General features: G+C 41.2%; 1 protein-coding gene across 1 annotated transcript in view; it reads right to left on the bottom strand.

Annotated features, from left to right (window-relative positions):
- Positions 1-12,509: 12,509 nt before the first annotated feature.
- Positions 12,510-16,306, bottom strand: part of LIN52 (lin-52 DREAM MuvB core complex component) — a 34,077-nt gene continuing 30,280 nt past the window's right edge. The window contains exon 6 of the mRNA XM_015865202.1: positions 12,510-15,283. Coding sequence (XP_015720688.1) covers positions 15,228-15,283 — 56 coding nt within the window. The 3' untranslated portion in view covers positions 12,510-15,227. The remainder of the gene's footprint in view (positions 15,284-16,306) is intronic.

Here is a 16,306-nt window from a genome sequence, read left to right as displayed (position 1 = left end):
AAAAAAAAAAAAAAGGACTTTCTAGGCATAATCAAAACCTTTCACTTCAATATCACACGCTATATTTGCATTGTGAAATCTCCCTTCCCTCAACCTTCTTCTCCCACGGCTCAAGGACACCATGGTCCAGCTGCAGCTAAGCAAGTCTATGCTCGGTGTGTGAGTGCCTGGCTCTAGCAGGCAGAACGCAGGTCGGCAGAGAACAGTTTGCATCCTGCACACCGCTAACATCTGAAAGTTGGCAGCAGCCCGGCTTCCCTCCAGCCCCGCAGGAAACTCCTCCAGCCGCCAAACACGGCTCCAGAGGTGCTTTTGTTGTGCTAATTCCACATGAAAATAAATGCGGCACGACTCGTTTTTACCGGTAGTAACCAATACCTGTTGAACTTCCATTTTCCACTTACAGAAATCTCCACGCCACAAGTAGGTGCGCTCAGAAACAGAGCGTGGCTGGCTTGAGGAGCGTGGAGCACATTTTATTCCCTGTTCTCATAGAGGAATGAACGACAGGAGCATGGAAAGCAAACAGAGCAGCACCCAGACTGAGAGCATAGAGAGGTAATTCGAGCTGATCCACCCACAGTTCCTCCTTGCTGCCCTTGCACACAAGAGACGCGAACGTTAACCAAGAAAAAGAACATACCAACAAATAAAACAACCCCACCAGAACCTGTTGTTGCCGCAGTGCCCGCAGGCTGCCCCACGGCTGGGCCCTCTCGGCCGCCCCCTGGCCCCTTTCGGCCCCGCAGCGGCACGCAGGGCCGGGCGCCCGGGTGTCGGTGGCGCGGCGTCCAGGGATGCACTGCTGATCCTAACCAAGTTTGCCAGCCATGCTTTTCTCATGGCTCCCGCACAATGCCCCGTTTTCTGCCCACCTGCCGATGATGCTTAATTAGGCGAGGAGTTGATTAATTTGAGGTAATTGACAGCTAATTACGGGCCTGAGGGCTCATTAACTTGACGTCCTGTCTCCATGAATTGGCTGGAGGGGGTCAGGTGATGTGCAGCCCCCTCGACTCAGCCTGCACTCATGCCACGTGGCCTGGGGCTGCTGAACTCACCTGGGCGGCTGTAGCCAAGCCCTGAGCACTGGAGGGCAAGAGCAGGGCTGACCTCTAGCAGCCATAGGCACCTATGAAGGGTAAATGCTGAAGGTGTGAGCAGAACAGGAATCTGCCCATGCCAATAAAGCACTGTCTGGTCTTGTGGCTTCTCTCTTCTGGGGGCCAGGAGCTGCAGTGGAATTCTGACAGGGCTGGGATGTTCCTGGCAATGCTGAGGCTTTTTATAAACTCCATATATATATGATGGCCGCTGTTTATTTTGCTGAGCAAGATGGATCTGAAGAATCAGACTCAAACCGCTGAAGTTTGTGACAGTTTCTTGTTGCTGTGGTGGTGATCATTGCCTTCAGATGTGATCTTGTCTTTTGGAAGTCTTGCTCCAGACATGGAACATCCTGGGTATTACAGTCATTGAGCTTGGTTCAGGATTCAACAGTAAGCCAGCAGAGAAAGTAGGAGAGAGGCTGAATTAATAGTAAGCCACAGCAGTGAGCAGCAACTCTAAGAAACAGTGACAGCTGGGCTGTCCTAGCAACCACAGGCTTCACAGTAAGGTACTATGCACTGCTGAAGGCATGGAGAAAAGAAGTGGAAAGAATGGGGATAAAACTGATAAAATTGCAGGTGGTTCTAAGTGGGTGCTCATAAGGAAACGTGGTGAAGAACTTAAAAGAAAAAAAAAACACCAAAAAAACACTTTAAACTACAGTCTTACCTGACTTGCACAGGGCTCTTCATCCAAAGGAAGCTGCATCACAACCACAGCTTCCCCAATGCTTCCCTTTGCCTGTTGGCATAATTGTTCTTTCTTACCTTGGCTGTACAGTTGTGTGTGTCTCCAATGAATGTGCTCACTCTTGGTGTGATCAGAAGGCATGAAAAATTGTTGGAGGTCTTATTTGCATATTGCTGACAATGGGTTTTAGAGGCCTGACTAAACAACTTGCTTCAATATCCTGCTGTTGCATTCTGCAGTTAACTTATACGCTGCCCTTTATCTCTTTGAAATGTACTGGGTTTTAATTTTCTAAGCTTTCTTGTTTAAATTTCAGGGAGTTGGGTAAATCTGACTGGTCTCTATGGCAATCATTATTTAATACCCTCCTTTCATTTGTTGTTGCTTCTTTCTACCCTGCCTACACCCAGACTCGGTGATGATTCATTGTATAGAAGCCAAATATGGCCCTATGTGACGAATAAATTTTGCTCACCTGCTCAGAACCTCTCCTGTGTCTGTCTCTTTCAGGAGAAGGTGTCTATAATTCAAGTTGTATTTGAGAGTAGAAAACCCCAACAACATTTATTATAGCATTCATCACTTAGAACCCATGAGAGGAGTTATGTGGAGTAGCCCAGACAGGTAGTTCCATCCTTTTCTCTCTAGATCCATTGTTGAAATTGGCCATTCCTCATTTTGACTCTTGCAAGGCTGTTGCCTTCTAGTGTAAATACAAAGACTATGCGTGGACGCAGCAATATTAAGCATTTGGCACAGTGCAGGGTTACCTTGTAGCTTTCCTTCACATTTTCTGTATCGATACAGATTCCATCAGTAGCACATCAAAGTCTTGTAAACAGTGATAAAACTCACCAACCTTTAGACTTCTCTCATTCTGTAGAAAGTGTGGTCCACCAAGCACCGTACTAATGCTGAGTGCCTTTCTGAAGCAGGGATGTATTGTAGAAACAACTTCCTTCTTGATACTGTTTGCCTAAATTCAAGTCCCTTGGAATTCAGAAGTGCCACACAGCTGAGTCAAGAGCTCTGTCTATCTGTAAGGATATTGCTGAGTCCAGGCTTCAAGGCTTAGTTCTAAGACAGAAAATTTTACTCAGCTGTAAAGCACTGGATGGGTAGCAACAAACAATCCTTGACAGAATGGTTAAGTATCTTAGTTTCTTAGGTCTGATTTTTCTAAAGCACTTCCAGCTCTTTTCCTTATATAATTTCTTCTGTAATGTACTGGGGGAGCATGGAGGAGTGATCACAAAAACTAGCTCTTTCTAGAGGTTCTAGATGCAGAAGTCATTTTCTTTCTGATATGCCGGGTCAGTGTGACTTATCACAAGGCTGTGCTGCCAGCAAGCATAGCTTGCTATAACGTGGCATTAAAATCCAAGTCTTAACTACAGCGTATGTGTATTATGCCCCATATTTGTATCTCTGTGGCTGGAATGACAGCCCACCCAGATCATGGAGAAGCCTACAAAAAGGCATTGCTGATTTTAGGTCAAGACTCTGGTTAATAGCTTCAAAACCCACCACAAATAACATACCTTACACCTTCAATTCAACTTCCTAGATATCAAGTCCAAAGAAAGATATCTTTCATGTGCTACTTACTTAGAATCACAAAGGTTAGAAAAGACTTCCAAGATCACCTAATCCAACCATCTTTCTAACCACCACCATTTCCCCACCATATCCAGTAGTACATCACCTCAATGATTCTTGAACTGGTGACACAGCTCCCAGCCACCAGAAAACCAACTTTTATTTTAAGCACAAATGAGTAAGTGGGATCAAATTTCTATACTGCCAACCCAAATGCAGTACACAACTTGATGTGTATGCTTAACTTAATGTGCTTGAGAAGCCTATGAGTTAGCAGAAGCATGTATGCAGCTGCACAGACTTTTTAATGTAGAGTTCCGAACATATTTAATCTTGAGGAGCTTTTAAGTAACCATTTTCTATCAATATCCGTGTTTCAGAAGAGGAGCTGCTAATCAATTGCTGTGCTCAGGAGTAAGAAGGTTACTGTAATTATCATGTTTGCAAGAAAAATAAGAACATTCATCTCATTTTAGGCCACAAAGCGAGTTTCTTCTTCCTAGGATCCACCTCTTTAGCTTTTTGCTAAGTGTGAGACTGGCATGGGGATGTCAAATGAGCTGCTATCTAACAACAGATGCAAGCAGTCAGAGGCTTGCCACTGCTCACAGTTGTCTAATGAGTCCATGCAGCACATGAAAGAGTCCCCCATATCTCTAGAGAAGTGAACTTGCAAGAAGACAGCTGATTCAGAGCATCTAACCACACCTTCTCACTAATAAAGGCGTTCTGAAGTTGCATAGGTGCTTGACATTATTGAACATCAGATAACCACCCCTTCAAAGTATAGATTCTGTTTACTTTGGTAGAATTCCAAGCTGGTATTTAAAAGCAATTTAAGTCTTAGAATTTATAGAGGTTGATTATTTTGGCATTAATTTAACAACTGACCTCTAGTCCAATGCTGAGACTAAATACATTTACTGATCCAATAGACAGCATTTTTTTTGTTGCTGTTGACTTTCTTCAATAACCCTTTTAGCTTATATATATGAATATGTATGTAGCTTATTTGAATTATATTCTTATGTAATTGTGAAGACTTTTATGAACGTCATAAAAAAAATCACGTAAAAATATCCTCCTGATATATCTTCTGTAGGCAATAACATTTGCCCAGACTAGATATTAGAAAGAAAAAAGCCTGACTGGTTTCACTTAAGAAGTTAATGATTCCCAATGAATTTGTTTCACTGACAGCACATTTGGCTCAAATACACAGCACTCTGCCTATACAGTCAAGTGTTCAGGACTGGGGCTTCTGAAGAAGAGACGTCTATTTACCTGCTTTAAGGAATACGACAAACATACTGTTTTATTATCACAAACAATAGTTTTGATAAGTCATAAAAACTAGAAAGCTGCCTGGAGATTAGAGAAAAGGGATTGTGCCCTTGATTGTTAAAAAGAAATAAGGCAAATTTAGAGTTCTCAGGAATACTTAGAGCTAGTAAAATAATAGGAAAAAAGAAGGGAAAAAAAGATATTGGTAGCCACCAAAGGATAAAAAGAAAACTATTTTTAGTACCAGGGATTCATAAAGAACAAATAATGCTGAAGAAACCCAATTGCTTTTCTTAATAGAATTATAAAATTAGTGGATGAAGGGAATGTGACAGATTTGATACATTTGGATTTTAGTAAAGATTTGATACACAAATCCTACTCAAATTTAATTCAAATTGGCTTGGCTACATAAATACATGGAATGAAAATTTGGCTGTAGACCCACAAACAGAGGATAATGATGCATAAAAGGTATTGTGGTGGAGAGGGAGGTCTTAGCAGTGACAGACATCGGCACTGGGTTCCATCCTGTTTAACAGCTTCTGACCTTGTGCCTGGAAATCAGGAAATTTATTGAGAGAATTAAATGTAGAGGAAGAAAGAGACAATAAAACAAGATCCCTGTAAAAATGTAAGTATTTTCCAAACCAAACTATCCAGTCATGGAGCAGTCCCTAGAAAACAGCAGATGAGAATCATGGTGGCAAAGAGACGGGCACTTACAGTGAAGTACACGTCTGAGTAACAGGGCTGCAGTTCATCCCCATACAGAGAGACCATAAGGTCTCTGCAGTGTCTGTGAAGCCAGGACATGGTCAGCGAGATGCTGGGCAGGTTTTGTTGGAATATTCTACTCCAGTGACAACAGAAACAACACAGATATTAAGGGAAAAAGTACCACTTTCATGATTTACTGACAGACTGAGTGGCTCCAGAAGAGCTCGTGCAGCTAGAAGGGGAGCTTCATTTCATCCTTCCTGGTCTGTCAGCAAACATTTGGACTGAGCAAGTGCAGAGTGTGGTACTTGCACCCCTTCTGCATAAGCATAAAAGGCCCACGAGGGTAGGAAAGAACATCCTTACATCAATGAAGATGTTATAGTTGCTATTAGGATTTCTGATACTCATGACTCTCCTAAATGCATGTGTGCACTGTAAGAAAGCTTCATTTTTAGCATTCTGTTTTAAATTTCTCAATCTTTAATATAACATTAAAGTGACTTTTAAGAAATTTTCATCATCTGAATAGTTCTTACAGGCCTTTAAAAAAAAAAAAAAGATTAACCTGACTAGTATCACACTGTGATTTATTATTATTTCAATTACTAATGCCTGTCAGTTGTTTAAGTGCCTGCATTTTTATTTATTCACAATTTTAAAAACATACCTATTTAACGAAACAAGGCAGACAGCAAACAGTAGAAGGGCCACTGGACTGGGGTTAAGACTGCCCAGGGTTTGAATTGTGTATGCTGGATGACCTCTACAAGTCTCTTTACATCCTGATGTCAACCTTCCCTCCTTCCAGTTTTCTATTGCCTCATCTGCTCATAAGCTCTTGAGGAAAGAGACTTTCATCTAACACATTTATATAATTCACAGCACAATTACTTGTATATTAAAAGATTACAATACGGTGATTGATAACTCCAACTGGAAAAGAGACGTCCTCTAAACACTACTGAAGCCCACAGGTCAGCTACCATACCATGAGTAAATGGTACATTCACGACAGAAGGCTTTAGTGAAGAAGCCATTGCACCATTTTCCTCCATCTGCACTCTGTACATTTATCATCTGTCTTCACAATATTCTTGAGTGCTGCTTCTCTGTAGGGATGCTTTTCACCAAACATCTTCCCTGGGAGAACACATAATGAACTGTTTTTATATTAGATTGATCTTTGTAGGCATATGGAAGCCAAATATCGCATGCTATTATTTGTACAGCATCATGACAGGCCATGAGAATGGTGCTGTAACAGGCCAGAATACTCATATTTACCTGAGCAAAGAAGCAGAGGAAAAGTGGGAAAACCAGCAGCATGCTCTTGGAGTATTTCTCCTGCTGATTGTCACTGAAGCCTGACACGATAAATGTCATCAAACCTTATTCACAGAGTTCTCTCTATTCCTGACTTACAGAGCACAGAAACAGAGGCTACTGTGATAGTTTTTAGTTACGTTATTGATCTGGGGCTCCTCCTTGGACTGTGACTGAAGCATTGGAGAACATGGAAGTGATCTGCACTCAGTGGCCATCTGCACGGTTCAAAGTAACCATAGCTGTTCCACTTCAGAACTGTATTACAGACCTGTTCTGGTAGGACACATGAAGGCAGTAGGGATGCAGGTCGCTCAACATCCACTGGAGAACCTAAGGTCAGATGGAGTAATTACATTCAAATTTTCTCCACCTTTTCTATTTGTGAAGCAGCATAAAAGTTGCCAGCTCCCTCAGATAAGGCAGGAGCCATAAAGGTTTCTAGTTTCCTCTCAGGCTTACAGAGGTATGTAAGAGGATTACATATCTCCTTCTTTGAGAATAAACCCCTTTGCAGGAAAGATACTGCCCAAACCCTCTTTGGAGATCAGTCGGGACATCACAACTCCTTAGACTGGAGCCATTACAGCAGCTAGTTAAAAGGGAAAGGCTTCTACAGCTATGTAGGAATAGATAAGGTGACCATGCTGCCACAAGTTGCTGGAATTACAGCCATTGGAGACAGAAAAATAAAGAAGCACAAGCAAACAACAGGGTTCAGGCTTCATCCCAGATGACAGCAGACTGCTGGTGAAGCCTTGGAAACGAACCTTCTCACTGGAGCAGCTTCACCACGAAGGACAAATAACCCAAGGAAACAATCTCTTTTACCACTCTTCAGCAACTTCAGCAACTGCCCTCAAAATAAAAGGATACAGAGCAAGGAAAGGAAAGCTGTAAAATGAGCTTATTTAACAGGAGGGACATTGTTTTCCAGTGAGAGGAGTCACACTTTCATTTCTCCAGCATAAAAAAGATGTCACTACTTAAAACTCTGCTGGCCTGCATGAGACAGAAAGGTTCAGCACCTGCTTTGAGAATCACCCATTAAAGAAAAACAGAGAAGAAAATGCTTCTTCCAGCCACATGCCCAGAGAATTGATGGTCTTCTTTGAATAAAAATGACTTTTGTTAAAACAGAGAAAGCAAATGCAAAGTTCTAGGTCAATATCACAACCTTTTACTGTGCCTAGCCCAAAGACAATGACTAATTAAAGACTTTCAGGAGGACCATAACATCCAACTTAATCACTAATACATTCCTACAACTTTTGAAACATCAACCAACACTTGTGCAAGTTACTACACTCCTTTACAAAAACATCTGTGTATCATTAAAAAATGTGTGTGACAAGTCAATATCACTACTCAATCCCATAGACCCTTGCGCTCACTTCTGCTGAGAGACAACACACATGATGATGCTAACAAACCAGCCCACTTCCTACATCTCTGGGATAAAGATGACATTTTGTACTCTATATAAGTGTTGGTGGGAAAGGGATGGCTGGACTTACTGCTGCAGCAGCTTTACCCTCTGCCATTCTTTGTTAACCACTGTAATGGCCCTTTTGCCCTTCTGGATGGCTGATGGATGTCATAAATGAAGCTCCTTCCCCTTGCATGCAGTCTTTGCCTTGCCTGTCCAGAGATGCTTGGGTTTTAGGAGCACCAGGTGCAGCTACTGGGACTGCTGGATGGAGAAACATTTGCCTCCTGAGCCCGTTAATTAGCACAGTAACGGTAGCTGTGCTCCATTAGCCAACCCATGTGGTCGAGTCCCCTCCCCGTCCACCAACCTTGCCCTTAATGAGAGCTGGAAGGGGGACACTCACAAAACACTGCCTCAGAATAATATTCGGCTTTGTCCACGCCGGTAACAAGAGCTGACAGGATCACTACGTCCATTTCTCTTCTAATTAGCACACTTCCAGTTCGACCTGAGCCAGCAGCCAGAGAAAAGCGATCGGACAACCGTACCGAATCACAAACACAAAGAGGCCCATTCCCCATAATTAGGTGAGACAATCCCTCAGTCTTTTCTCGGCTGGAGCTTGCCGGTAAGACTCTCGCTGTTTTGGTAAGTCCCAGCAACACAAGTTACACGTCTCCCCAGGACACTAATAAGCCCCTAATTGTCTTCCGCTTCACACGGCTCGTACCATAGGTCTGACTTGGGGGAATTCTTCTAACGAGCGGCAGTCAGCGCTCCCTGCACCACAGACTGCATTGGGAGCCGCCTCGCAGGCACCGAGACCAGAAGGGGGATGTGGGGAAATGGGGAGGAAAGCATCCTGGGCGCTGGAGCCCAGCCGCAGCACGGAGCCGGTGGCCACTCATTACTGGGAACAAAGGCTTTCCCCAGCCTCACTCCAGCTCTCCATCACCATTGCTCACCTGGGCCCCTCCTCCTCCTGACCTACCTTCTTCTTCCCTTCTGGATCTACCTTGCCAGAAGCACAGCACCTGGTATGTACTTTCCTCTGATGAGGCTATGCCATGCCTCTGCCCTAGAGTACAGAAACAAAAGGAGAACATACATATCGTCTTCTTGGTTCCCTCAGAAAGGAACACATACAAGTTTTCACAGGACAGATCTCTAAAGATGGCCCCAAATGATCTAGAATATAAGAACTTCCAGAAGTTGTGAGGTGGGTAGGAGACCAGAGCACAAACTCCCTGATCAAAACAAGGCAAAGGGAGGACACATAATGCCTCCGACTTTCAACCCAACCTTTTATTGAAAAAACATTATCAGCTTAAATATAATTGAGCAGAACATTTCATCCAGAACCCAATAACAGTTTTTGACAAGAAGCCCATCTTGAGCTAAATACTTCAACTGATTCTAAGTAGAGATGCTTAGATCCTGCAGATCCCTTTGCCTTCAGGGCTGCTGGTTCCAGACTGATCACTCCTACCAAACAGCATCTTACCGGAAGAGATTTGTCCCTAAGATTTATAGTGCTATGACTTTGGTCAACTCAGGAGAGAAGAGAAATCCCAGTGGGCAGGAAGGCAGGCTGAAAAAAACAAATTCATGTAGTGTCCAAGAGAATGTCAGGTACAGGTGATTACCTTGCAATGCAATTTAGGATAGTCAATATACATATGTACAAATAAATCAGCGAAAATTAGCAGTAACCAATGAAAGTTACTTTAATACAGTGTGAGGAATACAAAATGAAGGTCACAGAACCAGGCAGCCTCATTATTTATGCCCACCTGTGTCACTGCTGGTTTCTTGTCCTTCTTTTTATTTAGCTTATGAGCTTCTCTCCTGAATTTTTGTACATAACTTGCTGCATTTTGGGCTACTGTGATAACTGGGAAATGTCAAATGGAAAATCTCTAATGTTAAGAACTCACTTTAAGATACTCTGATTACAAGGGAAATTGTTAGATGTGCCCAGGATTTCTGGGAAGGGAATCCTCTTTCACACATCCACATGCCTAAAAACACAAAATTTAATTACCCCATATTATTGCACTGACTCATCAGTTGCTGATCATAGAGACAGCCTTTCAAGCAATAACAGAATCGAGTCAAGTATTTTGCACCCTTCGAAGATCTGATCAATAAATAAGGTGCAAGGTCACTCTTACTACCCATTTTTTTTTTACTATTAGCAATTAAGTAACTGCTTTCAAGCTCATCCCTCTTCCTCTTTTCTGTTCTGTACTGAGGTGTCTGTAACAGAGACAGGCAGGGAGAGTTCTGGCTTCACTGGTCACTGATCGGTATTATAGGAATCAGCAGGGAGGCCAGAGGTCAACCACATAAGCCCAACAAGAAAACGCCCATTCTGTGCATGCATCAGCTAGCAGAAGTCAGTCATCCTGCTCAAAGGCACACAGCAGAAAAGGTCAAGTCTAGAAACCAGCAGTTGCAGTGGATGACAGTCAAAATGTGAAGAGATCCCCCCATGCTGAAAATCCAGCGCTACAGAAACATGGCAATGTTACACATGTTCTGTATGGAATGTGAATTACACAATTCTAGAAGCAGTACCAGAACATATTTCTGACTACTTACGCTTTCAAATACCTTCACACAGGTATTTATTGATTGATTGATTGGTAACATTTCACTTCAGGTTTTGCATTTCATGTCCTCCTGACAGAAAATGAAAGCACTGATTTAGATTTGTAGAGATAACAGTTCTAGAATAGCTTTGATTCCAAGAATCACAGCATAACAAAAACCAAGAGGATCCAGCCTTCTTTCACCTTTCACTGCTTTTCTCTTTCTTGCCTTTTAAAAATATCAAGGCTCATGCTTCATCAAGGTATATCTTTTTTCTCCTCGACAAGAATATTACATTAACAGACAGAGGTCACTGTTTTGCTGCTTGTATCTACACTTCTCAGTGTGCAGCTACCCTTGAAAGTGTACAAGGGAGGCTAATATACATCTCCTGCAACACCAATTTAAAACGCTTTAAAAAGTATGAGAATTCCTCACTTTCAACACCATGAGATGGTAGAAGAGTCAGTATGAAGCCAGCAGGTGTTCACTGTAGAGTTCTGGATATAAAAAACCTGAAGAAATAATACATGTGATACATAACCTCTACCTTAAATGAACTGTCAGAGGAATGGCAGGTGACAAAACCAGCAACAATCCTTACAAAGAGTTCTTGCTCGACCTACAGACCACCAGCTTTTAGCATCAGACTGTGTAAGCTGGCAGAAACTGGGGGATGTCTAAAGAACAAAACAAATGTAAGAATACATCACATAACTGGGAAAACTGAACAGATTTAGTGGAAGATACTTTTCCACATAACTATTGTGTATCATACAAGATGTTAACAAGCACATAAAGATGATCTTGTGATATAATTCTGAGTTTTACTAAAGCCTTCTTCCAGCTCTTGAAGAAACTAAGCTGTCATGAAATAATAGCCTACATTTTCCTGTAAATCAATGAGAGATTATAAAATAGGAAACGAATATAAATCGGGGAGGTTGGCAACTTGTCCCACAGACACAGGGCCTGTGATTGTCACTATCTTTGTCAACAATCCAGTGGGTAATGAGATGACACTTGTTAAAAGGTGTCAGTACAGGGTTAGGGTTATGAAATGAGCATATAAAACAAAAGAGCAGGGATCACTGACACATAATACAATTTGCCTACCATGCACAGACAGCTCGCTCTGAGATGCAATGCATTTTTCCTTTTGGAGTGCCCTTGGTGCCTGGGATTCATCCTGAGGAACTGCAAGAAAATGTCAGAATACGTGGATGCCTCAATTAAGATTATATCTTTGGTATTCTGAGTGACTGCTGACTTTACTAACAGAGTAGACATGGTCAATGGATTCTCTGTATTCATAATCTGCAAGTTGTTCTTTTCTTTTGATCATGGATGTCTACAAATTCATACTAGTTTCAAAGCACTATCAAAAACATTGACTGCTGGATAGGTAAACCTAAAGCAAAATCTGTGTGTAAGCCTCTTGCGTATATTCCTTCCTATGCATCTATGACCATTTAAAACTAGAAGACGATTACAGGTAAGACAAGTTTGCAATTTGCCTTGTAACAACATTACATCTTTATTTAACACAACAATAAAATGAAAGAATATGGTTTAAATATTGCCAGAGTTGGATTAGTCAGTTTTACTTACCTGCTATTTCTACATGAGCTGCTGAGAAAAACTGAGAAACTGCAGGTTGTAGGATTGTTCCAAAGTTTTGAAATGGCAAAGCATTGAGCTTAATGGAATATTACCCTCTTCCATTTATAGTGCAACTAGACTTGTACAATTATAACAATTAATCGAACAAGAATTTATTGTCAGCTGGATTAATATCCAGCATTGGATACTCTAAAAATGAAGTTAACAGCCTGTACAACCACACATTTAGTACAACAGCTTTTAAAAGGAACTAAAACCATAGGTTTCATTTCCAAGAACCTGACAGTAACATCGAACATACCAATGCATGAAAATACTTCACTAAGAGCTGCACAAGCTCAAATAGTATTACTGAATTTAGTTCTTATTATACTCTTAATTCACATTGTTTATCAAAATTTGCTGTTGTTTTAAAATATAGGAATTTACCAGCAATATAAACTCACCCAGATGTTATCATACAGATGTTGGGAAGGACATCACTGAAGATGGAAAAAAAGTGGTGGTTCAAGAGGGCATGAAAATCTCCAGTACCACTTGGATATTATCAACTATTTACTTACTGATGGGAATGAAGTAGTAACAAGTTGAAAACTGAAGAGGTGATGTGTCTTATCAACTTAACAGTAAAGAAGAGCCAAAGGAAGAGCACTGCTCAGGTGACTAAGCCAACAGCTTTTGCATCCCAGAGGGATCCTCTGGAAATTCAGGCAACTCTTTGAGCTCTGCATTTGTTTGTACCAGATCACAGAGCAATAACAGGCACCACAATTCTCCAGTTATCATACAAAACAGAGATACATATTACCAATAAAAATATACAGCACTGACTGATCTCTACAGATGACAAAGTACAAAGCCGATAAATACCAGTTCTAAGGCACATATTATTTGCTGCCCTACAGACAATAAGTACTGTGTGGTAAAGGATTTTTTGTCTTTAAAACACATATGTCACTAAAAAATACTAAAAGCTTGAAATTTCTTACTGGACATACTAGAAAATAAACATAAACATCCATGCCAGGTTTTGTTATCTTCTCCTACAGTCCTCCTTTCTTTCAGATTTCAATTTCTTAATGTGTTGGATCAACAAACCTGCATAAAATATACAAACTTGTATTAGTCCTACAGAGCAAGTATCCCATTAAGTTGCATGTAGACATACTATACATAGTATACAAACTTATAATTGCATTTAAAATGTCTAATTTTTAGAACTACATTAGCATTGGTTGGTACCAGCAACTTTTGTCCACCATTCTTAGCTTCTCTTCTCACACAGATGTCTTACCCCTCATGTTCGCAAGGGATGGAGGTCCTGTTAAACACGATCCTACATAAACCAAAGTAGGGAAGTAAATCCATTAAGTTTAAAACCACACTCCTGAAATACCTAAATATTCAGTATTTGCAAGTGGCCTTCCTGGGATCTGGGATTTAGCTGCTTAAATGTAGTTAACTGGAGCTGTCCAAAACAAGCCTGGTTTTCACTGGTAACAACCACAACCACAGACTGCAAACTAAAAGGCCCCAGTCACCTTAACAAAACATTCAGAGGAGTCTATTTGATTAAAAATCTCCTTTATCACAGATGTAACTGAAAACAGCTTCTCTTTCTGCAAAGACAGACATTTTGCAATGATCTAAGCACTATCTGTTAAAGATGAGGCACAAGTACTATTTTCAAGATGTTTCTCCTCTCACATGTGATTATCAGCCTGGGAAATGACAGACTTTAAAAAGCATGGATGCTAAAAGTAACATTTCTAAATGGAAAAAACAAACAAACAAATAAACCCTATTCTTTATCCACTGTTTTAACACTACGTTTTACCCTAGAAAGATCATAGTTACTAACACTTAAAATATTATTTTTTAGAGAAACAGGATGAAAAATAAGTTCTTGTAAACAAAATCGAAACATGCTCCTTAACTTCTTAGGGCTGAACATGCAGAATTGCATTAAAAGAAAGAAAATACATTCAACTGTAAAATGAGCAAAGTCCAAAACTGTGTGCTAAGAGAATGGGCCTCACAAATTCTCCCTTCAGAATTTTATTTTTGTAGGTGAACCTAATCTTGAGACCCCAGTTTTCCAAGTAATGAAAATACCAATAAATGCTACTTCCAGAAGTGTGAAGACTTCATTTAAGCAGAGTATCCTCACAACGGGGCTCATGAGCCTGCCCATTTCTGGAGTACTGAAAATATTACTGCCTTTCAACCTTATACCTTCTACTGTTTCTACTGAAGGCAGAGAGCAACTGGAATCTAATGCAGACTGCACTCAATTTCTACACTAAAAGCAAATGATCCTGCAGAACCAATGCTATCTGTCACAGTCCGCACCTTGTTGCCCAGTCATTCAACACAGAACTTGCATGTAGGAAACCAATGCATGTACGAGAGACACAGAGGGTCAGTGCAACAGGATACGTGCTGGCCAGTCACATGAAGAGCTGCTGTGTACTTTACACTGGTGCTGCCACTCGAGAACAATCCAGTTAGGTCACTGTGAGGGTACACTTGGAATAGGTTATTAAAAAAAACTCTTATCAGGTGACTTCATTGTTGCATGTCAGGGTCATATCCTTCCATTTGGGTATCTTAAGGCAGGATGAAGTCTGAATTCCAATGCACTTAATCACAGTCCTTGTAACCTCTGTCTGTATGCAGTATGTCTCTCCCGCAAAGAGAAGGGCTGTGGAAATAAAAGAGGTGCTTGCTTCTGAGGGTCTACAGCAAGAGCTCTGTACTTCTTAGAAGTTTTGGGGTTCATCTGGATCCATGGTACATAACACGATCCAGTCAGGATACTTTATTGTCCCAGCTTCAGATGCTGCAGTTATTTCTTGGGTTTCTCTAAGATGTTCAGGAACTTCCCTCGAGTCATTTCTCTAGCTGAAACCACAAGGGAGGAAAAAGAGATTAATACTGAAAGAAATCCAAGAAACCCAGAGTTGTGTATTTTACAATATTTAACCAGAGGGCAAGAAATTCATTTAATTGATGCTTCTACTAAGAATAAGTGAAAGGTAAATAAATCTGCATTACAGCCCAATCTCCTGACAATGTAGAAATGCAGGCAAGGCCTGAAACTTTCTAAACTCAGCAATAACTCCCAAAGGCTTCCTTGTTACATAGAATCTCAACTTTCTATTCCTATTGTATTTATTCTCTTGCAGATTCCACTTTTCCGTGCCATCCACCTCCAAACGGTATAATCCACATCTCCATCGCTCTGTCTCAAATCAATTGTTCCTGGATGTTATAATCCCATCAGAGATTATGGAACTCTCTCCATTTCAGGATTATTGGCCCCTCGATGCTATGATCTCCAACAGAAATCAGACAGCATTCTCTCCCAGTAGTGTCAGTCCCTGGATGCAGTAATATAACGGGGTTTATATTCCCTCAACAGAGTTCACCTATGGATGGTGTAATAAAGTAAAGTTTATAGAGCTTTGGTCTTCTCGCTCTCTCTGCATTGTCATTCCTTCGATGTTTAATACAGCAAGGCAAGGTTTATACCTCTCTGTCGGCACCATCAATCTCTGGTAGCTGTATTACACGGGGTTTACAAAGCCACTTTCCTGCATGAGACATTTCTTACTTGTGAACACATAAGCTCACAAACCAGAAAAGCAGCCCACATACCATCTTTGTCTCACAACACAATGCAATGCATTAAAGACAGCACAATTAGTGACCAGAGTGCTGGAGAGAAACAATTTCCCCACTGGTGCTTCCCATCATTTCTTTTACATAAAGGTGTGAGCTTTGTGCTGGACTGACAGCCATCAAAACATGGATGTTTTTATTCACAGGATTGATGAGAGACTGCACATCTCCCCACACCTAACCTAGAGAGAATCCGAAAGGCAGAGAGGGGAATTAATTTCCTGTTTTCTCCATTCAATTCCT

The sequence above is a fragment of the Coturnix japonica genome, chromosome 5 (genome assembly GCF_001577835.2).
Source record: "Coturnix japonica isolate 7356 chromosome 5, Coturnix japonica 2.1, whole genome shotgun sequence".
In the NCBI taxonomy this organism is placed as follows: domain Eukaryota; kingdom Metazoa; phylum Chordata; class Aves; order Galliformes; family Phasianidae; genus Coturnix; species Coturnix japonica.
The sequence above is the reverse complement of the archived record's forward strand: the minus strand, read 5'-3'. Positions and strand labels throughout refer to the sequence as shown.